The 27,153-nt window shown below is 50.0% G+C and overlaps 1 protein-coding gene across 1 annotated transcript in view; it reads right to left on the minus strand.

Moving 5' to 3' along the window:
- Nucleotides 1-17,345, minus strand: part of LOC129326321 (autocrine proliferation repressor protein A-like) — a 29,340-nt gene extending 11,995 nt beyond the window's left edge. The window contains exons 1-4 of the mRNA XM_054974475.1: nt 17,099-17,345; nt 6,920-7,026; nt 1,799-1,891; nt 1,533-1,622 (exon numbers count right to left, since the gene is read on the minus strand). Of these exons, the coding sequence (XP_054830450.1) occupies nt 1,533-1,622; nt 1,799-1,891; nt 6,920-7,026; nt 17,099-17,345 (537 nt within the window). The remainder of the gene's footprint in view (nt 1-1,532; nt 1,623-1,798; nt 1,892-6,919; nt 7,027-17,098) is intronic.
- Between the last annotated feature and the right edge of the window lie 9,808 nt (nt 17,346-27,153).

A 27,153-nucleotide genomic window follows, 5' to 3' on the forward strand; every position in this document is an offset into this window, starting at 1 on the left:
GCACCAGCCCAGAGCCAGGCAGTGGCCCTGGTGACTGGGGTGGGGTGGGATGGGGTAGAGGAAATAAAGCACCCTTCCAAGCAATGCCAATACTAAAGCTAAAGAGGCTTTTCAGTCTCTCCAGAAACAGCCAAACTCAATTCACTCTCCCTCTCATTCAAATCCCAGGCCCAGCACTGCAGCAACAGCTCCTCGCTCTCCTACTGTCTCCTGAAACTGAAATCATGAGGCAGAGAGAGTTGTGCTTTATATAACAAACAGTCCCATAGAGCAGAAAAGGAGATCTGTGGTTGGCAGTCAGACCTGCCTAACAGGGTTTTGAGGGATGAGATTGGAGTTCCCATGGCTACAGAAGGCCCCTCTCCCTGCTGCTCTGGGTTCCCATAGAACAGAATGGGAGCTCCACAGCTGGATAGGAGACCTGCCTATCAAGGTAAGGTGGTCTAATATCGGGGTTTATAAGGCAACAAAAGGTCTGCAGACATTCCAGGTCTCTGTTGCCTAGGGAATCAATTGATCGGTGCCAGGCTGTCTGGCTTTACGAATCACTCACGACTCTCACAAATTAAGCCTAAAAAGTCGTGGGATCATGGAAAACGTGGCCCCATGAACTGCATTTCCATGACACACGAATCAGCCCGATTCGAGAGGGCTTTTTTGGGGTTTGTATTATGATTCGTGGCCACCTCTAGTTTTTAGTGTCCTGCACACTGCTGTTCTGTGCTGGCCATCCACCAAGCTGAGGGCATTTGTCCCCACCCAGCTTTTCCACCAGCCACATCCTAGTATTTGAGACAAGGAAGCACAGTGTTAAATAGATGGAGGAGATATGAGATGATTCATAGAGCAATCCTAAAGTTACTTTCCTCAGAATAACCCTAATTGAATGGACTTGAATATGATTCTGAGTAGACCTCTTTAGGATTTCTCTCTCAGTTCTCACAAATAGAGAGATTTTGTTGGTGGTGGCATTGTAAGGCTTATTCATCATATTGGTTGGCCAGGTAAACATGGTTGACACATACTAAGCACTTACTGGCTGATGTCCAGAGTCAGCAATGGACAAGTGAAACAGTATTTGTATTCAGCTACATTTGACGCAGTTAACACAAACATGTTCAACTTTGGCATGCAAAATGTGCAAGGGGGAAATAGTAGTGAGACTGGCCATGCACCTTTCCCTCAACCCACCGCAGCTGACCTAAAATTACTGACCATGAAGTCCTCAGCAAAGTTACATCTTTCTAAGGTTGTTGACCTCAATGGCCTTAGAAGATATAACACGCATGCAACCAAAGATAGAAACATTTTTTTGTTATGTTAGTATCTTTTGAGCAGATAGCAGGGAGAGAGACCAGAGACAGTCATGGGAAAGCATTGTGAGAACATCCATATCAGCTAACATTTACTGTACATTATTAAGAATGCATTTTTTAAATGACCGGTTCAATTTGCCTCTTGCTATTTGCCAACAACCTGCAATTTGTATAGACATGCTCCATGGGTATACTTGACTGCAGCATGAATCTCACCTCGGTAATGTTCAGCAAATCCATGCCAATGGGAATTATTCCAGCAACCCTACTGTCAACTGCTGCAGTCAGCCAAGCAGCCCAGCCACTCTGCAGGAAGGAAAGAGCAGACTGAGTAAAAGATTAAAGAGGGCGGGAGCGAAAATGCATAGTTTTCACAGCAACTATTTGCGACTCAGGGAATGGCACACACTCATGATCACGTACATACAAGCAGCAATGCAGCCAAGATGAACAATGTGCTCAGTAATGCCACTCAAACATACCATGGAAGTACCTGCCAAAGTGAACCGTGTGACTTTTTTCTGATATTTTTTCATCAAGAAGTCTGTGACTGTGTCCATGGCTCTGACGGTGGCCTGCAGAAACAGAATAAGAGAATAGACTCCTCATAGCGAGTAGGGAATACTTGAACAGAGGCTGTCTATGTGGCACATCTTCTAAGATATAAGAGAAGCATCTTACTATATAATTGAGTAAGCGTATTTCAGACAACTCACTTTATACCCTGGTGCACCACGAGAAGGTGCTGCTATGGAGGGAAGCCTAGGCAAGGCAAAATGTCCCTCCAGAAACTGCCATAGTGGGAAGCCCAGGCCGGGAGCAGAATGGGAGCAGGTGGCAATGCCCTCCTCTTGCCTTCACCAAGCTGGCATTAGGAGTGAGGCAGGTGGCAATGCCCACCAACCAACTTAACCAAGCTGATATTAGGAGAAGGCACATCCTGCCTTCTCTCAGCTGGTATTAGGAATAGAGCAGGTGGCAATGCCCACCCCCACCTTAACAAAGCTGGAATTAGGAGCAGAGAAGGTGGCAATGCCCATCCCCCCTTAACCCAGCTGGTATCAGCAGCAGAGCAGGTGGCAATGCCTGCCCCCTCTTTGTACCAGTTGGGATCAGGAGTGGAGCTGTTGGCAATGCCTGCCCCCCCTTAACCCAGCTGGTAATAGGAGTGGAGCAGGTCACAATGCCAACCCCCAGCCTTATCCCAGCTGGTATTAGGAGCAGAGCAGGTCACAATGCTCACCCTCTTCAGCCAGCTTGGATTGAGAGCAGAGCAGTTGGAAATGCCTGCCCCCTGCCCTAACTCACCTGATATTAGGAGCAGAGAAGATCACAATGCCCATCCCCCACCTTAACCCAGCTGTTATTAGGAGTGGAATTGGTGGCAATGCCCTCCCCTGCTTTAACCCAGTTGGTATAAGGAGCAGAGCAGGAGGCAATGCCTACCCCACACCGTCATCCAGCTGGTATTAGGAGCAGAGTAGGTGACAATGCCCTCCCCCTGCCTTAATTCAGCTGGTATAAGGAGTAGAACAGATGGCAGTAGCCACCACCCATCTTAACCCAGCTGGTATTAGGAGTGGAATAGGTGGAATATCCCCTCCCACTGCCATAATCCAGCAGATATTAGGAGCACAGCCAGCAGGTATTAGGAGCAGACCAGATGGCAATGCTCACCCCTTAACCCAGCTGTTATTAGGGGCAGAGCAAGAGGCAATACCCTTGCCCTGTCTTAACCCAGCTGGTATTGGAAGTGGACCAGGTGGAATTTCCCCTCTCACATTAACACAGATTTTATTAGGAGCAGACCAGGTAGCAATGCCCATCCCTGACCTTAACCCAGCTGGGATGAGGAGCAGAACAGGCGAAAATATTCACCCCCCTTTAACCAGCTGGGATCAGGAGAAGATCAGATGGCAATGCCTGCCCTTCTTCTCCCAACTGGGAGCAGGTGGGGAGCAGGTGACAATGCCCCCCTCGCCTTAACTCAGCTGGTATTAGGAGTGGAGCAGGTGGCAATGCCCTCCTCTACCTTAACCCAGCTGGTATTAGTGGTGGAGAAGGTGGCAATGCCCACCCCCATCATCACCTATTTCGGATCAGGAGTGGAGCAGGTGGCAATGCCAATCTCGCGCCTTCAGCTGGCTGGGGTCAGGTGAAATACAGGAGGCAATGTCCCTCTTCTCTCCACCCAGCTGAGATAAGGAGCAGAGCAGGTGGCAATGCCCACCCTCTTCAACCTGCCGAAATAAGCCACTGAGCAGGTGGCAATGGCCCCCTGCCTTCAACTTGGATCAGGCATGGAGCAGGAGGCAATGCCTGTTACTCCCTTCACTCAGAGGGGAGAAGGTGGCAATACCCACCCCCTTTCACCCAGCTTGGATCAGGCTTGAAGCAGGCGGCAATGACTGCCCCTCCTTCACCTATTTTTGCTATCTTACCCTTATCAGCCCCCTCAGTGGTTTCACTCCTGATCCCAGCTGGATGAAGGGGGCGGGTTTTGCCACCTGCTCCAGTCCTAATATCCACTGGGTTAATGCGGGGAGTGGGCATTGTCACCTGCTCTGCTCCTAATACCCGCTGGTTTAAGATGGAGGATAGGCATTGCCACTTACTCCACTCCTAATACCAGCTGGCTGAAAGGGGAGGGCATTGTCACCTGCTCCACTCTTAATATCAGCTGGGTTAAGGTGTGGGTGGGCATTGCCACCTGCTCCACACCTAATATCTGCCAGGTTAAGGTGCGGGGAGGACATTGCCATCTCCTCTGCTCCTGTTCCTGGCTTGGGCTTCCCACCATGGTATGTTTTCTGGAGTAATATGGCGAGTTACCTGGGCTTTCCTTTGTGGCATCACCCTCTGGTGGTGCACCAGGGTATAAAGTGAGTTGTCTGAAACATGCTTACTCAATTATATAGTAAGACAAGCAACAAAGCTCATTGGGGGGAAAAAATGCAATGGGCTCTAGATAGAGGAGGTTGAGCAGACAGGCATTCCCTCCTCCTCCATCACTGATCCCAGCTGGATGAAGCTGGGGGGGGGGCAGGAATGGCCACTTCATCTTCACCTGATCCCAGCCAAGTGAATTGGGAGTGGACATTACCTCCTGCTATGCACCTGATCCCAGGGAGGGGTGAAAGGGGGGCATTGCCACCTGCTCCATTCCTGATCCTGGCCAAGTGAAGGGCCAGGCCTTGCCACCTTCTCCATGCGCGATCCTGGCCAGGTGAAGCAAGGGTGGGCATTGCCACCTGCTCTGCTCCAGATTCCACCTGGGTGAAGAAGGGACGGGTATTGCCTGCTACTCGGTGCCTGATTACTGCTGGGTGAAGTGGAGGGGGCATTGCCGCTTGCTCTGCACTTGATATCAGCAGGTTGAATGAGGGGTGGGCATTGCCTCCTGCTCTGCACTTGATCCAGGCTGGATGAAGGAAGGTGGGTATTGCCAGATGCTCTGCTCTTGTTCCTGGCCAGGTGAAAAGAGTGGGCATTGTGACCTTCTCCATGTCTGATCCTGGATGGGTGAAGGGAAGTGGACATTGATACCTGCTCGACTTCTGATCCCTGCTGAGTGAAGATGGGGACAGGCATTACCTCCTGCTCTGAGCCAGATCCAGGCTGGGTGAAGGGGTGGGCATTGCCTCTTGCTCTGTTCATTATCCCAGCCGGGGGAAAGGGTGGGCATTATCACCTGCTCCTCGCCTGATCAAGGCTCAGTGAGGGGACTGGTCAATGCCACCTGCTTCACTCCTGATCCCAGCTGAGTGAAGCCAGGGGATGGGTATTATCACCTGCTCCTCACCTGATCAAGGCTCAGTGAAGGGAGCGGGCAATGACACCTGTTCTGCACTTGATCCCAGCTGAGTGAAGGAGGGGGGGCAGGCATTACCACCTGCTCCATTTATGATCACAGCTGGGTGAAGATGGAGAGTAGGCATTGTGAACTGCTTCACTCCTGAACCCAGCTGGATGAAGGTGGAGGGCAGGCATTGCCAACTGCTCTACTGATCAGATGGGTGAAGGTGGGGGATGGGCAGTGTCACCTGCTCTGCTCCTCATCCCAGCTGGGTGAAGGTGAGGGATGGGAATTGTCACCTGATCCACTCCTGATCCCAGCTTGGTGAAGGCAAAGATCAGGCATTGCCACCTTCTTTGCTCCTGATCCCAGCAGTGTGAAGGTAGGGGATGGGCTTTGCCACTTGCTTTGCTCCTGATCTCAGCTGTGTGGAGAAGGCATTACCACCTGCTCTGCTCCCGATCCCAGCTGAGTGAAGACGAGGAGCAGGCATTGTCACCTGCTTCACTCCTGATCCCAGCTGGGTGAAGACAGAGGGTGGGCACTGACATCTGCTCCTCTCCTGATCCCAGGGGGATGAAGGAGAGGGATGAGCATTGCCTCCTGCTCCCTTCCTGATCCCAGCTGGGTAAAGACTGAAAACAGGCATTGCCACTTGCTTCATTCTTGTTACGAGCTGGGTGAAGTCAGAGGGGGGCATTGCCACCTGCTCTGCTGCTGATCCAAGCTGGGTGAAGGTGGGGGGCAGCCATTACCACCTGCTCTGCTCCTGATCCCAACTAGGTGAAGGTGGGGCTGGGCATTGCCACCTGCTCCACTCCTGATTCCATCTAGGAGAAGGTAGGGGGAGGCATTACCAACTGCTCCAATCCTGATCCCAGCTGGGTAAAGATGCAGAGTAGGCATTGCCCCCTGCTTCACTCCTGGTCCCAGCTGGGTGAAGACAGATTTTGGGTATTGCTACCTGCTCTGCTCCTGATACAGGCTGGGTGAAGGTGAGGGATAGGGAGCATCTGTTGTAACCTGCTGCACTCCTGATCCCAGCTGGGTCTAGGCAGAGGGTAGGCATTGCCACCTGCTCTGCTCCTGATCCAAGTTGTGTGAAGGCCATTGCTACCTGCTATGCTTCTGATCGCAGCCACATGAAAGCAGGGGACAGGCATTGCCACCTGCTCCCCTCCTGATTCCAGCTGGGTGAAGGCAAGGGGTGGGCCTTGCCACCAGCTCTACTCCTGATCACAGCTGGGTGATGGTGAGGGCAGGTGTTGCCACCTGCTCTGCTTCTGATTCCAGCTGGGTGAAGGCAGGGGTCGGCATTGCCACCTACTACTTATCCCAGTCTGGGCTTCTCATCACAGCATGCTTTCTTGAGGCCTGGCTGCCTCACCTCAGCTTCCCTTAACAGCAGCACCCTCTGGTGGAGCACCAGGTTAGGAAGTGAGTTGTCTAGAATACGCTTAAAGGTAAAGATAAAGGTAGTCTCCTGGGCAAGCACCGAGTCATTACTGACCCATGGGGAGACATTGCATCATGACATTTTCTTGGCAGACTTTTTACGGGGTGGTTTGCCATTTCTTTTTATATAGTAGGATGGGCTCATCGTGTGATACATCTGGCCACAGGATCTACCTGTGTCACATAGGATCCAAGCAACTGTTGAATTCCTAAACCACCCCTGAACTTCTCAGCCCACCCTTGAACACACAATCAATTTAGGGGACAGAGAAATACAAGATGTTTGTTAAAGATACTTAGTGGATTCTCTGGGATCAGTAGCTGTCTTGGAAAACACAAATGAGAGGGTTACCTTGACCATCGGGAATTGTACAAGCCAGTATGGGGGTGCATCAGAGTCATTCAGAAATCTCCACCATGTATATGCCATTATATCATATTCTGTAATATTCTCTCGTCCTAAAGGGTGTTTCTGGAACAAAAGAAATGCTGTTTCCTAACTGAATATTTAAATGGATATTGATCCCTCCTTCTAGTGGAAATCATCAGAAATGCAGATACCAGCAAACCCCACCTTCTAATTCTAGGGTTGCCCCGTTGAAACATTGCTGTTGAGATTATTCTGCTGCAGTGGGACTGAGATGAATATCTGGAAATCTTCTCAGTAGCTTGGGGGTCAGAAGGAAGTTACAGCAAAGTGACACTCTTGATTACTTACATAGAAGGTGAGTGGCTGGGCAGGAACTGGTTCCAGTACTGCTATAACCCTGCAGAGAAACAACGGTCACTTCTTTCTGAGTAAAAAATAAACCCTCAGCCTATTGAATTTGCAAGCCTTTTTAATAAAAGACAGCTGGGGACAAGAAAACTTGAAGTGACAAGAAGCAGTGTCAACCAATAAACCTGGTTTACTTTATTCCCATCAGTCTTCTAGTTTTAATTCAGTTACTAATACATTATAGTATTGTGTTTGGGATCACATTGAATTCCTCATCTATGCCTTATTTATATTTATTTATTATTATTCATAATATTTATATTCATGAAACATATTTCAAAAGCAAAACTGTAGAGTTTTTTGCCATCTGGATAGCCAGATATTCTGTCCAGCTTGAGAGCTCTCCTGGAAGGCATAACCCATGGTTAAACTAATTTGAGGTCATTTTTAGTTCTCTGAAAATAACCATTGAACTAGGGAGGGGCATAAACCTGGAAAGTACCGAACCATGCAGGTTGTGGTTCATCGCATTTCATGAACAACAAACTTTCATGAATCTGCTCTGGTTCACAAACCAGATCATTTGGTTCATGAATATGTCATTTCTGGAGCAGCAGGTCTACAGAAAGTCCATGCCCCCTGTTGCCTAGGAAACTGATTGATTGGCACCAGGGTGTCAGCACTGATGAACCAAAAAACAAACAAAATGAACTGGCCTAAAGTTCATGGTGGTTCATCAGAAATGGGCTCTGACCAACCACCAGTTCGCAAGCCACAAACCAGCCCGGTTCGTGACAAACTTTGGTTTGTATTTCAGTTTGTGCCCATCTCTACTTTGGACTCTTTTGGAAGATTTAAAAAGGATCATTCTCTTTGCAAGAGGCTTGAGCCACCTAATGGTAAGAGCATCAAAAGCACTGGTCCATCCACTCTCCCATCCTGTCTTTGCTAACATCTAATCAGATGTTGCTTGAAATCCTCCAAGTAAGGCAGAGAGCCCTCCTCCTGCTATTGCACCAGCAACTGAAGGTACTCAAAGACACATTGCCTCTGAACATAGAGATACCATGTATTCCCCGTGGTGGATTGGATTTGTCTAATCTCCTTTTCAAGTCAGCTAAACCCAGAGCTGTGAATACATTAAGAGGCATTGAATTTCATAGGCTAATTACTCTTGGAATAATTTTTAGTTTATTTTATTCAAGTTATTTTTATCCTGTCTTTCCTCCAACGGAAACACAAAGCAGCTTACATCATTCTCCTTTCCTGCTCACGTTAACTAATCTGTGAAGAAGCTTAGGCTAAGAGGGCATGATTGGCCAAAGGTCACCCAGCAAGATTCCATGGCAGAGTGGGAATTCGAACCTGGGTCTCACAGATCCTAGTCTGACACTTTAACCAGTGCACTACAGATTTGTCCATCTTGGATCTGTTCCTCATCGGCTTCATTGTGTCTCTGTGAATGAATGTATAATGGGAAAAGAGAGAGTTTATCTTTCCAATCATTTTCTCTCTTCCATGTATAATATTGTAAGTCATTATCTTTTAAAAAACATTCCAAAGGCTTTCTCACACAAGGAAGGTCATACTTTAATGGGATGTGGGGTCATGGTAATGTTCTGGTCTGGGAAGTGCAGACAGTTGCCTCCTATGAGGGAAAAGACCCTGTATTAGATATTTTATAAAATGTCAAGGGATATTATTCTGACACAACAGCATCTCCCTTCGCAGAAGAAGAGCAATGGTTTCTGCCAATTTCTCCTTCCCATTGCAGACATCCACTTTATCCTTTATGCTGTTACTGAAGATTTGCCAACATACAATTCACAACAAAATTACGGGGAACTCAGTGGATGGCAGCAGGAGTGGGAAGCAGGGAATTCCCGTGAATTCCAACAACCCCTGTCTTTTCTTTTTCTTTTTTTAGAATACTGGGTTGTAGAGTAGAGACATATATTGCCTCCAGTGGTGATTGATAAGAACCTTTTGCAGTTCCTCTCCTCTACTTTATAAGCTCTCACTAAAGTCTTTGCCTTGGATCACAACCCTTCATTTCCATGAACACTGAATTAAGAATCAGGGCAATCTTAAGCATCCTAAAACAATTAGCTTTGCACCATTATACTGGGAAACCGAGGTTCAAATCCCAACTCATGGTAGGTTGTTGAGAGGTTCAAATGGAAAAGAAGAGAAAGTTGTGTAAGCCATTCTGATTTCCTTGGAGAAAGGGAGGTATATAAATGCAATAAATAGATGTATCTTTCTTTGGTGCATGCATCTCAGGCTTCTTAATTGTCACACTGCTGGCACACATCCCCACTCTAGGCACAGCCCTAATATAGATAAGGTTGACTAGATTCTGTCTTTCAGAGACCTATTTTACGTACGATCGAGAGTAGGTGGCTAAAATTTGTAGACCAAGCTTTGTATTCTGGCGATCTGGAGCAAGTACATCATTTTTTCCATAGACAATTATAAGAAGGCACGATTCCACCGTATTCCATAAATTGGGTACAATAATTGTCAGTTCATGCGACCAAACTGGTTTATCGACTTCTGATTCTAGGAATGGAAACACAGAATTCTGCATTCAGGATATGGAACCTCATTATTCCTCAGTATTCCCTCTAATCACTTTCTTCTGCGTAAGACATCCCCTTATATCATGTAATGAATCATTTCTCAAAGAGCAAAAGATGGGGTGGAGAAGGCGGGCAAGCACTTCAGCCCTAACCATGGGAGCAGAAGAGAGCAGATGCAGGTGAAACTTAGAGCAACTTACAGGCAGCTTAGTAGAACTACCATACTTGCTGTGATGGAAATCACTGTAATGAAAGGTTTCCCTGGTGAGCATTCAGAGAGTGGAAGGGAAGCAGTTAATAACTGCTTTGAAGGAGAGATTAATTGACAGGCTGCTACCCCTCTCTCATTGGCTAGTCCGAATGACATTTGGTGCTAACAAGGGGCTCCCCCCCAGTTCAGTTAGGCTTTTGAGTTTAGTTCAGAGTATGACAAGGAGGGCCAGACTGGTACCCTTCTGAAGTGAGGGGAAAAACAGAAGATTTGCCCTAACTGTGACAGTATTATCTTATGGAGGACTTCCAGTTGATGTCCAAGTATAAAAGCTAGAAAAAATTGAAACCCAATTATGTAGCCAAGATAGAACTGGGGGAGGTTTAATTTTGGCAGAGTGAATGGGAAGTAAGTGAAGAATCCCATTCTGCCATGTGAACTGGGTTACGTCTTATGAAGAATAATAATTCCTGCCTTGTGTCTAGAAAGGGGTTTTGGCTCTAAAAAGGGCCCCGGATCTGTTGTAAAGGGAAAACAGTGTTAAAATGTGCAAGGGAAATCTGTGATGAAACATTGTTACTTTAACCAAAGTAGGAAACTATAACTCTCACACACTTAAGGATTGTTATCATTGAAAGTAAAGCAATCTAGTCAGGAGAAAAATGCCTTGGGGGGTCCTTGAATGTCCAGCTCCTCCACCTCCCAACTAGGGGTGTGCAGTTTGGATATCCGATGGGGGAAAAATTCCTGAATCGGACCCAATCTGTAAAGATTCGGGATTTCCGGATCGGAGCCAGCATGATGGCCCCAATTCGGAAATCCCGAATCAAAGCTATCCCAAGCATTCGGAATGCCTCGGAAAGCTTCGGGGCTTAGTTTAAAGGGCCCTGCCACCGCTTGCAAGCAGCGGCGGGGCCCTTTAAACACCATGAAAAACAATCCCCCACCCCACCCCCACTTATCTTGGCCCCGTGGTCAGCGGTGGCTCCACCCAACCCTGCTGCCTACGGGGCCGCAAAGCGGTGGAGGAGGCAGTGCGGCAGGAGTGGTGTGGCATCAGATGAGCCGGCTGGCTCCAGGCAGCGGCCACCACCGAGCTCCGCCACTGCCGTTGCCGAGTGATGCTGCCAACGGCGCCGCCGCCGAGTGACACCACAGCCACGCAACAATGTGGCAGCCACTGAGCAATGCCGCAGCGGCCATTGCCACCACAGTGGCAGCCTGCCGCCTCTCAGCTGATCCGCCTCTCCCTCTCCCTCCAGCACAAGGTAAGTGGGTGGGGGGAGAGGGGTTGCCCCGGGGGATGGGAGTGGAGGAGTTACCCCGGGGGGGTGGAAGGTGGGGGGGCGAGGCACTTCAGTATGCTCCAAACATTTACGGAGCATACCAAAGAGAGTAAAATACTATAATTCTGAAGCGGCTTACATCTTTGGAATTATGGTATTCCCGAATTATTTTCCCACTTCAGGTAAACCCGAAGTGGGAAACCCGAAGCGACCTGGCCCTGCACACCCCAACTCCCAACCTCTTGCCTTGGGGAGTCCACTCAGCTTGGCAATCATGGCTCCATCCTCCTCCCGACCCATCAACTCCCAATCGCCGTTTCACTCTCACGCTTTGGCAGCATTTCGAGACCCTCCCCAATGACCCCTGTTTGGTGTGTTGCAGGACCTGCAACATCCTGGTGTGTAGGGGCTTAGATACCAATCACTTGTCATCAAGTGTCCTCCACAGGTATCTGCAGAGTCATCACCTGAGCCTGTGGCCTCCACAAGAACCATCTGTTGTGGGGCTGTCAAGAGGGTTTCCAAGCAGGGAGAAGGGGGAGGTGAACAGGAGTCCAGCAGACAGAAGAAGAAGACTCACAGTGAGGGTGCTGTGGAGGGGAGCCTCCAGGCAGGCTACCCTTCAGGAGGTTGTTTCCTCGGGGTTGTCTGTGCCAAGCAAAAGATTCAGGGGGAGGGCTCATTAGGTCTGCACTCGTGTACTGGCTGAGATGATCGCTCTGGATGGACTACCTTTGTCCATGTTGGAGGATGGGTTTTTTATCGGGTGCTGTGCCATTTGGCATCCTGGTTCACAATGCCCTCGTGCCTGTTGGCTGATGAGTCTTACCCTCCGTCTACAACTGTGTGGCAGAAATTGTCAGGAAACAGTTGGACAGCGAATGAGGGAAGACCGTGCACTTCACAGCCAATCTGTGGAGTGGACGTCATCACAGCTACCTCGTTACCACTGCCCATTAGTAGCTACCAGAGGACCGTGGGAAAATCAAGGCCCCAGGAAGAGGAGCCACCCCTGCTGCCAAGCTACAGAGTAGTTCTGCTCCAGGTGCGGGGGATGAATGTGGATCAGAGAGGGAAGAACATTGCTGGCATGATGAAAGGTGCACTGAGGGAGTGGGTCTCCCCATCTGATGCTGTCCGTGGCTACATATTGACAGATGCCGATAGAAACATGTTGGCAGCCCTGAATGATGCTTCCCTGGAGGGTCTTGTCTGCCTGGCACACAAGCTGCACCTGGTCATGGGGGATGCTCTCAGGCTGGGTTGCACCATCAAGTCAGAGTGGGACCAGGGAACATTGGAGCTGCACAAGTTGTTGGACAGCTTTCGTTGTCTCAGAGTTCACTTTTCCCGCAGCATTAAGTCTTCCCGCCAGCTGTACAGGAAGCAGGGGGAGAGGGGAGATTCCAGGCATGAGCTGTTCCAGGACATGCCCACCCGATGCAACTCCACCTACACAATGATAACGTGTCTGGTGGAGCAAAGAAGTATGTTGGAGGACATCATCACCTCTATTTTGGTTTGCAATTGCTTCAGTTATCTCCCTTATAGTAAATGGGTCATTCAATATTCTACATTGCTCATCCGTTAGTTTCGTATTTGTAGTTAATTTCTGGTAGTCCTTCTGTTTTTCTGGGCAAATTTCTACCTTCTGGTATAGTTTTTTATAAAGTTCTCCTATGATCTTTTTTAACTCTTCCATATTTCTCTATTCCTTGATCATCTTTTAATGTATTTATTATTCTTTTCGTTGATGCTTTCCTAATTTTATATGCTAACCATATTTCTGGTTTGTTTGCATTTTCAAAATAATTTTGTCTTGCAAATTTAATCTTTTTTGCGATTTCTTCCATCAAGCATTCATTAATTTGGTGCTGCAATATTTTTATATTTGTTTTCAACTCTTGTACTGTAGGGTTTTTCTTTAATTCTTCTTCATTCTTCTTCATATTCTTTGTCAATTCTTGGAATCTCCGTGTTTTATCTTTCCTTTGGTGGACAGCAAACCTTATTGCTAATCCTCTAAAGGAGGCCTTACTTGTGTCCCACACTGTTGACATAGCTATTTCTGGTTGTATGCTTTGCTTAAAAAATACTTCCATTTCTTTTTTTGTTTCTTCTACGAAGTTTTTATTTTTCAACTGGAGTATGTTCAATTTCCAGTTATACTCTTTTATAGATCCTATCATTGTTGCCATTAATGGGTTGTGGTCTACAAATGTTCTTGGCAATGTATCTACTTCCATTATATCCTTCATCAGGGTTGCAGAAGCCCAGCACATATCTATTCTTCACCATGATTCATATCTCTGTGAATAGAAGGTATAGTCCCTTGTTGTCGGATTTTTTGTTCTCCAGACATCTACTAAGTTATATTCTTCTGCCATTTGTAAAACATTTCTTGAGAGTTGCATTGAATCTCTTTTTGTCAGTTTGGAAACTTTTTTGTCCATTTTTCTGTCAAATAGTGCGTTAAAGTCCTCCATCCAGCAATATTGGGAGTAGTCATAGTTTCTTATTATTTGCTGTATTGTTCTTAAAAAAACCATCTTGCTGATCATTCAGTGCATATAGATTTATTAATAGTATTTTCTTTTCCTCTTTTTGGAACTCTGTTAGTGGTAATCTTCCATCTTCTGATGCATATACTAATTTTGGATCATATTCTTCCTTGATATATGTTACAAGGCCTCTCTTTTTCTTGGTCTGGTCCGAAGCTATAAAACTTCCCCCCATTTTTTTTACATTCCAACAATCTCTGATCACTCTTTCTAATATGTGTCTCCTGCAAACAAACTATATCTACTTTTAACTTCTTTAGCTGTGCATAAGTTCTCTTCCTTTTTTTGCGGTGAGTTTAATCCATTAATATTTATAGAGAGCAACATCAATTGCTCCCTATCCATTTTCCAATTCTGATTTATTACCATTTTTTCTTCTTTTCTCTTGTCTTCAGTGGGGATAATTTAGTTCTTTCCTCTAATTCCAATTCTGATTTTTTTGGTTTTTTCTTTTAAGACCTCCTCCTCTCCATACGCCAGTGAGCGAGCCGTAAATGAGATAGATGTACCATTTGAATCGTTGTATTTGTAACTGCTCTGAAGAAGTGGATACCGGAAACGGGACCTCTTGCTAGCTGACCCGTTCAGTTACAATTTGAAAATATCGATTCTAACTTAACAGTTTACTTTTTGTTGAAATATTGACTTGAGCAACATGTATGTGCCTTGTACATATTGAAATCCGTACGAATTGTGTAGAGGCTTCTTTAGCCCTATCCAAAGTGGTTGTGTTTCTGCAAACTATAGGGGATTGGTTTGAAAATTTTCTCCCCTCCCCTTGTTGTTTTTTCTTTGGAGTGTGATACAAGCCCTTATACGGCTGTTTAATTAAAACTGTTTTGATTGCGAATTTGGAATTCAATGTTGTGCGAGTAAATTTTGTATTTTTGCATATAAGAGTATTGAGTATTCTTTTATGTTACATTAGTTAGTAGGTGACGGTTATATTGGTTGATTTGCAGTTTCACGCCATCACTCTCTCTATTTTGGTTGGTGTCCAGAGAGGTTGGCATGGGACTGGCAGGCACCCTGCCATGAGGAATCCAGGGCAGCAGCCAGTCCCGGCAGTAGGGAACAGCCACCAAGTCACGCCGAAGGGGAGGGTTGGCCTGAGGCCACCACCAAGAGGCAGACACAGCCCAGGGAAGGAAGAGCAGCGGCCTGACATGGGCCGCCACAGGTCACCGAGCCGGGCCAGGCACACCCATCCCAGCCGTGGGTGCAGCCCCCCTCAAGACCAGCTGGCGCCAAGAGGGGCCTGGGATGCATGGCCGAGGCCCGTGGCCAAGCCAGTCCGTGGCCCCACCAGCAGCAGGGCCACAGATACATACCATGCTCCGGATCCATGCCCCCCGACGGGCCTGGTTGAGGCTCCTCGTCACTGGCAGCAGAGGCTTGCTGCGGCGGAGGAAGGGCTGCCTGTTCCTGGGACCCGCTCTCTGCCAGGAGGGGCACAGACCCTGCTGCCTCTGCCTCCGCCTGGCTTGGGTCCGGACCCTCAGGGGCTGTGCCTACCCACGGGAGAGGCCCTATCACACATGCGCCACGATCCATGCTTTCCCTCCCCCCCCTCACCTCCCTGAATCCGCAAATACTAACTGGGCAGGACCTCGACGCCCAGGCCGCCCACCACCGCCTCCGGGATGACCGCTCGCATGACCGCCTCTGGGCCTGGGAGCCCCTGGTCGAGGGCCCGCTCATAAGGAACCCCCTGAGACATGAGGAGGTGCACTCATTTGCGCGCGGGCCCAAAGGAATCATTCCAGCGCTTCATTGTGGAGTGAGCAGTGCGGGGAGCGTTGCCCACGGCTGAGACCCTCTCAGCTGCCATCTGCCAGAATGCCCGTCATCGAGACCGGGACGAGGCGCCCCTGTTCGTGCTTAGGGCGACCTCTGCATTCTCCACCACGAGCCCAAAAAGCAGCACTCTCTCAGTCTCCGTCCAGTTTGCCTGGCGCTGGCTCCCGCCGCCACTAGTGCTCACAGCAGACATGGGGGCAGTGCCCGCTGGAATGTCTGGTCCCTGAGATAAGTGGTGGGAATTGGCCACCTAGTCATGTGCCCACCCACCCCCTTGGCAAGATGGAGGAGGGCACAGGGAGTGCAGGACGAGGAAGGGCGGCTGGGACGGCCCATGCAGCGGACAGAGGACCTGCTCCCGAGCGCCACTCACAACGGGCCGCTGAGACTGGTAGGCCTGCTGCTTCCAGGTGGGGGGGGGGGTTCAGGGTGCTTGAACTTAACCTGCGCTCCTTCCAGGCAGGACCCCGGTCATCCCCACCTGGTGCCCGCCACTGCCGCCACGGCTCCCAGCCATCCGGACCAGCCACCTCCTGCCGGCCGTGTATGTCCGAGTGGCCCTCAGGCGGCGGCGCCTCAGATGCCGCCGCCGGTTCCAGGCCAGGGTGCCATCCCTGCTCCTGGGCGACATGACCTGCCTGGACCGCTTTCGCCTGGACAGGGCAGCCATACAGGCTCTGTGCAAGGAGCTCGCGCCCGCCCTTCAGGGGCAAGCTGCTGCTCCCCGAGGCATCCCCGTCCTCCAGAGGGTCCTGCTGTCCCTCCGCTACCTCATGACCAGCTCCTTCCAGGGAGTGATGGCTGAGGCCTTGGAGGTCTCCCAGTCATCCGCCAGCCACTGCCTGCATGCCTTCCTGGACGCCCTAGTTGGTCGGATCCGCGAGCACATCCACTTTCCCACCTCGGAGGCAGAGTTGGCACCCATCCGGGCAGGCTTCTCCTCCCTCGCGGGCTTCCCCAATGTGATTGGCACAGTCGACTGCACGCATGTGGCCATGTGTGCTCCCAGAGAGGAGCCACAGGTCTACAGGAATCGGCACCGATTCTACAGTATCAATGTCCAGGCGGCCTGTGACCACCAGGGAATCTTCACAGACCTCGTTGCCAAGTTCCCGGGAAGCGTCCACGATGCACATATCTTCACCACCTCTGGCCTGAACAGGCTCCTGTCATCATGGCCTGAGGGGAGAGGCTGGCTCCTAGGTCAGGAGTTGGAGGGGGAGCCGTGGGGGGACGGGGATGGGAAGGGAGATCCTAATGCCGCCTCCCCTTGCAGGTGACCGTGGCTATCCATTGCTGCCCTACCTCCTGACGCCCTACCCTGCGGATGAGCCCGCCGACAGAGCCAACTACAACCAGGCCCACCGGCGCACGAGGATGGTGATCGAACATGCTTTCGGCCAGCTGAAAATGTGCTTCAGATGTCTCCACCACACGGGCGGCCGCCTGGCCATGCAGCCGTTGACTGTAGCCAAGCTCGTGGCTGCCTGTGTCATGTTGCACAATATCGCCGTACACCAGCAGCTCCCCTTGCCAGCCACGGAGGGCCACGGCGAGGACCCCTGGCTGCCTCCTGCCGGCCGCCTTTCCCCTGACGCTCCTGAAGAGCCCCAGGAGCATCACCAAGCTGTGCAAGACAGGGTCGCGGAGCACCTGTGGCATGCTGCGCGCTGAGGGCCATGCCTGGCCTTGGGGGGCTCGGCCGGCCAGACACTCGCCCTTTGCACCCCCATGGTGTCCCAGGAGGCCCCTCCAAGTGCCTGCTCCCGTGACCCCTGCATGTAGAGAGCATGGGAAAGCCGCCCCGGCCGGCAGCCACTGCCCCCATGGACAGGCTGCACTGGAAGAGCAGTTAAGGAACTTGACTTTATTCCCAATCGTTTCCAGGGCCGCATCGGGCACCCAGAGAGCAGCTTGCCAACCCAGCCCGCCGGCCTCAGCAGCCAGGAGGATGAGGGCTAGGTAGCACGCTGGAGCAGGGGGAGGCAAGTGGCCCTGCCACAGTGTCCCTTTTACAGGACAGGGGCCCAGCTGGGGTCCCAGATGCCTGTGGCTGGGATGGCATATCGGCAGCTGCCTGGCCCTCCACGGGGACAGGCTCCAGCTTCGGCCGCTTCCTGCCAGGCTCCTCCAATGGGTCGCCCTCCGGGTCTTCAGCAGGTGGCGGGTAGCAGGGTGGAGACCAGGCGGTGAAGCCCCTCCCAAGTTCCTCCTCATCTGGCAAGGGGCTCCGGGCGGGTGCCGCTGTGGAGCCAAGAGGTGGGGGATGGGGGCATCAGGGCCCCTGTGGGCTCTGGGGCCTCCATCATGGCCGCAGTCCACCCCACCCCATACCCTCATGCCCCCCCTGTTGTCGAGACTCACATGGTGCCGCTGTTCGGGCCTGCTGGAATGCCCCGTGAACCCAGTCCATTGCAGCCATCCACCTGTCATTGATGGTCCCTGCAGAGGGGGGAGGGAGGAAGGGCACCCGTTGGTGGCAGCCCGGCATGTGCTGCAAGCACCTGCAACCTGCGCCTCGACGGAAGCAGCTTGGACGCCTCCGGGCCCTTAGGCCTGCCCTCCGCGACAGCGGAGGAGGCCCCCCAGATGGCGCTCAGGCCCGTCCGGCGTATAGGGACCCCGACTTACTGCGCGCGGGGCCCGCAGCCACCTCCTCTTCCAGGAGGTCATGCTCCACCTCGCACAGCGCCGCATCTAACCACGCTCGCACGAGGCGGGCCTCCTCCGCACGGCCCGGGAAGAGCTCCTCCAGGTAAACTGGGCGCGCTGTCATCGCACCCTCATCTGCCAGGAGGTCATTCCCGGCTGCCTTGACAATGAGCTGGGCCCCAAGCCTGGCCGCCCACTGCTCCTGCCACCCGTCGCCCTCCATGCTGCCGGGACCGCTGTGGGTATTGTATTTTTGTGCTGCCCACCGAACTACACCGCTCGCCAGCATGACCTTGGAGGGTCTGAGATGTAACAATTCCCTATCTTCTGTCTGGCAGCTGCATAGGCCAGGGATAGGCTCATCAGAGGCCTCCCGGCTCGGACCTGTGGGTTGGAGGGGAGGGGGCCGCGGCGGTTGGCTTCCTATGGCCCCAGGGCCCTCGTCCCTTTCAAGGATGCTGCGCTGCTCAGGTGCATCCTTGCCACATGCCAACCCTTGGGCCTCGCCCTATGGCGCGCTGCAGGTCTGGGAATAAAGCTTATCTGCCCATGGACCCGTGTCTGCCTGCAATAATTCGGAGATCTGCCAGCCATATCCTGTTCTGGCACCATGAGCCCATGACCAGGCCCGCGCTGACAGCGCATCCCTTCCAAAAGGGAGGGGGGGAGAGAAGGGTGCACAAGGACTGGCCAGGGGCCGCTCTGGCATGTCTTCCATATCGCCCTGACGCACCTGCCCTGCCTGGCATGTCGCCCTGAGCTGGGGTGCTCGCGCAACTTGCCATTGGGTGAGCCCTCCCGGGGTCTGGGGTGGCCACTCAGCCTGCATGGCCCGGGTGGGGGGGGGGGAAAGCACTGTGGTAGCCAGCCGGGGGACCCCGGGATCCTGCATTTTGGCCACTTTGTGCGGGTGGCGTACTCCTCCACTGCCTCTGTGGGCGGGGCCAGCGGCCTCCCCTGCAGGATTGGTGGGGCTGTCAGCCTAGGAGTGGGTACCACCCACCCCCCGCAAGGCAACGCAAGCGGCCACAGATGCTGAAAGCAGGAGACGGCGCCGGGCCAGGGCACAGCCACGCGCAGCCTCAGACACACCCCACCCCTCCCAACAACCATGGCATGTTGGCGTGGGAGGCTGGCAACTGCCCCGCAGGATTGGATGCAAGGCGGGGTGCCGCGGGGCGGAGGGTGTTGCGATGGCCAATGGGGCTGCCGCAGGCACCAGAGGGGCCAGACCCGCTCTGGGGGGAGGCCGCTCATGGGACTGTGTTGCTGCGGCTGCGGCTGCAATGGGAGTGACCCTCCTCTGGCGCGCGGGACCTCCTACCCGGAATTTGGCATCCGCCTGCCTCTACCCTAGTTTCTTTGCTGATGGGGCTAGGGTTTGGGAGAGCGGACTGTTTCCCCTGCCATCTCCCGCCCCCCTGCAGCAGCACCCCTGGCAACCCTCTCCCTGGCTTATCAGGTGCCAGCTGTTCGCCCTACCAGGGATCGAGCGCCCTCGGTGGCTCCCCCCTCCCCGCTGACATGCCCTGCCCCAACCCTCTACCTGACGTTACTGTGAGGGGCGGGGGGCGGGGAGGCAGAACGGGGTCTGTCAGATACATTTGTGGCAATGTGCAGGTGGAGATATGTGACGGGAGTGTTGGGGGAGGGGCAGAGGACAAAGTCAGGCTCGCAGACACAGAAAGTAGTTGTTTTACAACTCGTTTTATTGCACTGGAACAAGTGGGCTTGTTTTTAGGCTAGCAAGGGAGTCGGGGAATTCTTCACAGCCCTCCTTCCCGCTCGGCGGGGTGGGGCTGAGATGCAGGCCGCGGCGCGAAAGTGCTTCCTGGGCTGCAGCCAACCCTCCATCAGAGATGTTTGGGGAGGGCGGAACGCGGGGGAGCAGCCCTGCCCTGGACGTGCCTGTGGGGGAAAAAGACACATGTGGGCTTTGCCTCGTTCCACTAGCGAGGCAAGCCCCACACTCCGCCATCTGGGATGATGCACATAGTCGACGGAAGCAGCGGCAGTCTGGCGAGGATGCACTCGGCCTTGGCAAGCCTTTACCTTTAAGGGAAGGAATGAGCTGGTCATAACAAACACCTGGTCGCATGTGATTTTTGGGGCGCCTGCCTCTGAGGCGGCCAGGGGCGGCCAGGGGCGGCCATGGTCACCCCCCACCCTGCTGGGCCTCACCCGAAGCGGCAAGTGAGCGGGTGGGGTCAGGTGAATGGGCGGTTTGCACTAATCCCCCCTCCCCTCCCTCCTCCTCACCTGTCAGTGCTCCGTCAGTCAACACCAGGCGGGAATACCGGAGTCAGGGTACCTGCAAGGAAACGGGAGAGGCTGCTGTAAATTCGCCAAGTGTCACTCCCTTCTCTCACGGAAGGGTTAATTTGTTTGTGCTTAGTTAGAAGCAACTAGCTTGCATGAGTCCAGTTAGATGTTGAGTTGTTCTTCCTGTCGGGGTAAAAAGGGGGTTAGCCAGACATTTGCACTTCTTCCCTTTTACGGGAAGTGCCCCCACTTTTTCGCAAAGTCCCCCGAGTGCATTCTGTGCCTGCCACCGTGAATGCCCTCACCCCCGTTCGGTGTTCAAAGGGGCAACGCCACGCAGCACACGGACAGAGCTTCTGGCGACGTGCTCACTTACCTGAGGGTTTTGGCTGACGCTGGCCGGATGTTTTGTAGGGCGCGGTCGCAGGTGATTGGGTGCGGAGAGGGGGGCTCGTCCACGCCGGTCGCACACGCTGATTGGTCCCCGGGATAGTTTGCATCCTATGCTCCTTCGGGCCATGGAGGCGGGGCTGAGCGCTCGGAGAGGGGGCCGGTTTTTTGCCGTTCCATGAGCGCCTATGGGCTACGCCTTCTTTTTCCGTGGCGTAGCTTTTTTGCGCCGTTGTGGGCGTTCCCGCTTCTGGAGGGGCTTAGGGAGCAGACTAACTCTGACCCCGCCCTGTTCCCCGCCCCCCCCCCACGCCAGCGCAGGGCTCTACGCTGCTCCTCCGCCTCCGCCCGGCCGCCTGAGGCTTGCACTGGTGCCGGCCCGCCGGCAGGCCAGCGCCACGTCCCAGCGTGGGCGGAGGGCGACTTACGCGGGCATAAAGCCTTAGTTCGGTTCCTATTCACTTTCCCCGCCCCTCTTAGGATTGGGCTGCCCGTATCTTTACTTCATTTCCTCTTAAATTTAAAGTTCTGTTTCTCATTTCCTTCAATATTATTTCTCTCGTCCTTCTCCTTGCAAATTTCACATGCACCTCCCTTGGTAGCTTGTTTTCCCTTGTAAAGGTTGAGTTCACTCTATAAGCATTGTCTAGTTCGTTTTTAAATTCTTCATTTTCCATACTCAGTATAGGGGCAATTGCTTCACTCAATACATCATCCAATACTTCCTCTTTATTCTCTGGAATATTTTGGAACCTCAGTATGCAAGCTGCTCTTTCCATTCCATTTTCAATATAGTTTCTTCTGAAGCTCTTTGTCTATTTTCAACTCCTCTATTTTTTGATTAACTGAATCCACTCTTTCATCTACTTTAACAATTACCCATGTCAGATTGGTTATTTCCTGCTTACTTCCTTTCAGCTGTTCCTGTAATACATCCATTTTTCCCTTTAGTTCATTAATTTGTTCTTTTTTTTTTATAAAATTTTTTTATTGGATTAGAAGTCAATATTATACTCATTACAGTCAATTTCCTTTAAATATTCCAGTTCTAACCCCCTCCCTTTCCCTCCCTTTTGTTGACTTCCAACAGTTTTCCAACCCCTTCTCTATTTTTTCCCCTACTTATTTCAAACTTATCTTATTCTATTAAACATATACTTTCGCTCTCTTCTAAGCTTGTCTATTATAACACAGTGTTATCTCTATTCCCTTTCCCACTTAACTTGTCCACTAAATATTACATTCCTGGCATCTCATCAGTATGGGACAAACAATTTGTCCCTCATTCTACATAACTTTAAGTACTTCTATAAGCATTATATACATTCAATATAAGTCAATCAATTTAACTTATACTCTATATGTTATTCTTTACTTCCTTCTACGTATCTTATATTCCTTCTATTTTGATTATATAATTTCTCCATTATATAGTTATCTGCCAGAAATAAAATTAGTTAATTTCTATCCTTATAATTCTTATAATAACACCTCTATTACTTAGTACTATATATAATAGTCAAATAAAATAGTTGCTTAGAATTCTCCTTTAACTTTCCTCCCCCCGGTAAAGTCACTTCCCTCTTCTTTTATTATATTTCAGTAATTCTCAAACTGCCACAGTTCTCCTCCCACCTCCCATTTTTTCACCAAGTATTGTTTCAGCTTCTCCCAATCCATGTTAAACTGTCCTGGATCAAGGTCTCTCAGTTTCCTTGTCATTTTGTCCATTTCCGCCATGTACAGCAATTTATAAATCCAGTCCTCGATAGTTGGCACTTCTTGTACTTTCCATTTTTGCGCATATAGAAGTCTAGCCGTTGCTGTCATGTAGAATAGCAATGTCCTATATTGTGCTGGAATATCCTCCATTCCCAAGTTCAGTAGCAGGAGTTCTGGGTTCTTGTTAACTTGAAATTGTAAAATCTCACTTATCACTCTTATTATTTCCCCCCAGTACTGCCTAGCTACCTCGCAAGTCCACCATATGTGGTACAGAGATCCTTCATGCTTTTTACATTTCCAGCATTTATTGGACGTACTCAAATTCCCTAGCGCAATTTTCTTTGGTGTCAGATACCAACGATAAATCATTTTGTAGACATTCTCTTTAATATTAGTGCACGTCGTGATCTTCAATGTATTTTTTACACAAATGTTCCCACGATTCCATTGCTATTTCTTTATTAAAGTTTATAGCCCACTTCACCATTTGCACTTCAACTGTCTCATCTTCTGTGTACCATTTTAACAGCACTTTATAAGTCTTAGAGATTTCCTTTTTGTCCTCTTGTAGAATTACCTCCTCTAATTCCGAATTCTCCATTCTTACCCCTCCCTTCACACAGTCCGAGTTATAAAGATCTCTAATCTGTCTATATTGAAACCAATCGTAACTTGGAGACAACTCCTCTTGCGTCTTTATTCTTAGTTTAGAACATTCTATTCGTGTTATCTCCTTATACATTAAACACTGTTGTTCATTTTCAACAGTTCTCGGGTCTATTACTTCATAAGGAACCACCCAGAAGGGAATTCCTTCCTGCAGGTAATCTCTGTACTAACTTCACTAACTTCACATCACATGCCTTGGGAAAGATTTCTAAGAACAAGCTTAACCAAACTCACATTTTATGAAACTCATAAGACCATCTTTGTGTGTGTGTGTGTTTAGCACACTTTAACACAATTTAGAACACTTTAGCATACTTTAACCTAAATAAACTAAATTAGTTACCCAGACCTCTTCCTCCCTTTTCTCTCCCCCCTTTCTCCTTCCCTCCGCTCATCCCTCTTTAATCCAAATGACTGTTTGTCTTTGAGTAATCACTCCAAGGAGGGGGAGAAATTTCCCCCTGATGCTCTCTCTCCAGTCTGTTTCATATAGTGAATCTCTTCCCAGTCTCTTTCACTTTCAACTTCCAGCTCACAGTCAAATCACCCTTGTGACTTCTGCATGAATATTTTCCTCTGCACTCTTTCTTTATGTCCTTAATATATTTTCTAGCATTATGGACTTTATTTTATTTACTCACTCCACCAATGATTTCTGTCTTGGTAGAATTATAGTTCTAAACAGATTGTACCTTCCTTTCTGCAGCCTCTTTTAGAGTTGAGAGTTCCCGGCAAGAGTTATTTCTTCAGGAGAGGGGGGGAATCCAGCTCCACCTTCTCTCCCTATCTTGGTCCTTTCCAGAAGGCCGGGTCTAAATCTCCTTTCACTTCTCAGGCACTATTCTCTTTATTTTGTCAGATTTACAGTTTAGTCATATTGTCCACTCTTGTTTGTAGAGGTATTTCTGTTATGTTCTATCATCATCAGCATTAACAGCTTGATGCCTGGAAATGGGGTCGCTGTGATCTGTGCTGTGAGGCAAAACTCCAAGGGTCTCAACTCCAGCATCTGGAATGCATCCCCTGGTTAAGCCCCTTGCTTCAGGGGCCCCTCTCTGTGGGGTCTCCCTCAAACTCAGGGTTCAACTCCTGACAGAGACAAACTCTTGTAGCAGTCAACCTCGCTGTGCCATGCTGGCCGCTGTCAATCCAGTTATAATATTTATGGATAAGTAACATTTTTGGGTTGGAGGGAGTTGAGTTGGTTTGTAGTATAATAGCATAGTACCCACGAAGCATATTGATGCCTAAAACTTCAGGATCACCAGGCTGCTGGGTGAGCTCACTCTGGAGCAGACCACATAGAACTGCCCATGTGAGGAGCAGTCCTTCCTCAAGTCAATTCCTGCCACCTTCAGTATCTGCCCTTAGGACTTTTTGATTGTCATAGCATACCTTGAGGGGGAACTGCAGTCTCTTGAACTCAAAGAAGATCAAGTGGTATTGGTATGGTCAAGTGGTTATCTGATGGTATGAATGGTATGTGTGGTATGAACATGGACTCCCCTGAGCACTGCTGGTGAACAATGTGGCCTCGATGATGTTCCTGTAGAGGGCTTTCACTGATAGTTTGGTGCCATTGCAGAGTTTGGGTGAGCTGCAGTTCTGGAGCAACATCACTGGAGCCCTCACTTTGAGGAGAAGCTTGTGAGCTGGGAAGCCTGGAGGGTTGAGCAGGGTTGTGGACCACATCATCCATTTGCACCACTGAGTCCACAGATCTGTACTCCATTTCTGCCCCTTTAAGGGAGTTAAGTTGTGTTTCATTAATGATGGCAGCCTTGTCATTCTTGGGGGTCAGAATGGCACGCTTGCAGAGCCCGTCCGTGGACTACTCCCTGATAGTGGCGATATCAGGTTATATTGTGTCTGTTAGGTCTGCTAGGGTCGTCACTACTGTGCCCAGGCCTGCAGGGATGATCACCTTTCCCTTAGACTCAGGACTTGAGGTACTTGCCCACTGCTGCTCAGTGCACCACAAGAGTATGATGTGCATATTTCTTTGCCACATCTCTAAGTTGCTTCCTCATTTTAGCATCGGTATACCTTGCACAACATTTGCCAGGAGGCTTCTTGGGGGCAGTAAGAGATGATGACTTCAAGAGATGTGAGGTGGAGTTGGACTGAGGGAGGGGTGGAGTGGTGGGCACTTCGGCAGGTTCATGTGAGAGGTTTGCATTGAAATGCCTCCTAGAAAGGTTGTGCACCATTTCCCCATGAACATTTGAAAACTCAGTTGCCGTACTGACTTTTATATAAAACCCCTTTTCAGAAGACTTGTACTGTCTTCCTTCAACTGCCTTCAACTGCCTGCAGTTTTCTTTGCAAGCCTAACTACACCATTGAGCAATGGTTAAAAATTTCCTGCCGCCTATGGAAACTTCCTCAAATCTGGCTCTTAAGGCAGAATACCTCCTGTCAGTCCCTGGCAGTTAGGTCCCTCGAGCCCTCCACAGTTAACATTCAGGTGTTCCAGTTGAAGTAGCTGTATTGAGATCCATTCAGTACAGGTGTTCACTTGAATGTGGCAATTGGCAGAAGTGATGATTCAAATCATGGTATCTCTAGTTATAGGCAAGTTTCCCGCCCTCCAAAGTCCGTTGACGAATGGGTGCAAAACTCCACAGAAGTCTCATGAAAACAAATTAGTTTCAACTACATGAAGTACACAGGGAAATATCTAAGTTCCTGGGAAAGGTACAGTGGGAGCTGTTAGCAGTTGCTCCAAGGCCACTTGCTGTAAAATTCTAAAATACATATTTCTAGCAGATAATGGAGAGGCCCCTTTGAGTCTCTTGCAATTAACAGTTAAGACACTCTCAAATGATTTACAAAGAACACAGTGAGACTTTTAGCAAACAGTAATGCCGGGCATAAAACGTCAAAAGCAAAATACACACATGGCATGTGCATATACAATTATGGCATGGATGCTGGCATCCATGACACCTCCCTTAGCATCAACATACAAACACTTAATGACTATTCTACATTGTGGACAGAGGTTGCAGGTAGCCATGTGCTGGTCTATAGCAAAAACCAGAAATAGGAGGGAGGCGGAAGAGGCAGGGGCTGAGCAGAAAGTCCCACTGGCCAGCTTGTGTACACCACGGCCAGCCGCCAACCCCTCTCAAAATACATGACTTTTATATGTCTGGTATTTAAACTGTGTTGCCCCCTAGACAGTTCCAGAAAAAAACAAACTATCCAGGTGTCACCTGGCAACCATACCCTATAGAAGACTAAACATACAGGGTGTCACTGGCTTTTTCCTGCTCTGTTTTATCATTTCTGATTTGATTAATGTTGTCTACAGGACATTTTAGAAAGATGTCTAAATCATGAACTGAAAGATCCCACCTACATTTCATTGACATGTTAGACTGCAGAAGGAAGGAGCCAATATACCATTTGATAATGGGGGAAATCTCAGACAGCTATTGTCTCAATACCTTTATTTCCAGTTAGGAAGAAAAGTAGATGTGGCAAAATACCATTCCCCCATGCCATAGATCTTTTCATGGACAATAATGTACACCCCTAACCTCCATCACTATTGGCAAGAGTGGGGGTTGGATAGGATGACCCCTTTCCACTCACCTTCCTCCTGAGTAAGAGACTTGTGGTGGCAGGTGGGAAGATTTCATTTCCTTCCTCCTCCACTCTGCAGACACCCATTTTACAATACCTGACTCCTTGGTGAAGTGAAGGTAGCGAAGATCTGCCTATA

This window comes from Eublepharis macularius, chromosome 3, assembly GCF_028583425.1.
Source record: "Eublepharis macularius isolate TG4126 chromosome 3, MPM_Emac_v1.0, whole genome shotgun sequence".
Lineage (NCBI taxonomy): Eukaryota > Metazoa > Chordata > Lepidosauria > Squamata > Eublepharidae > Eublepharis > Eublepharis macularius.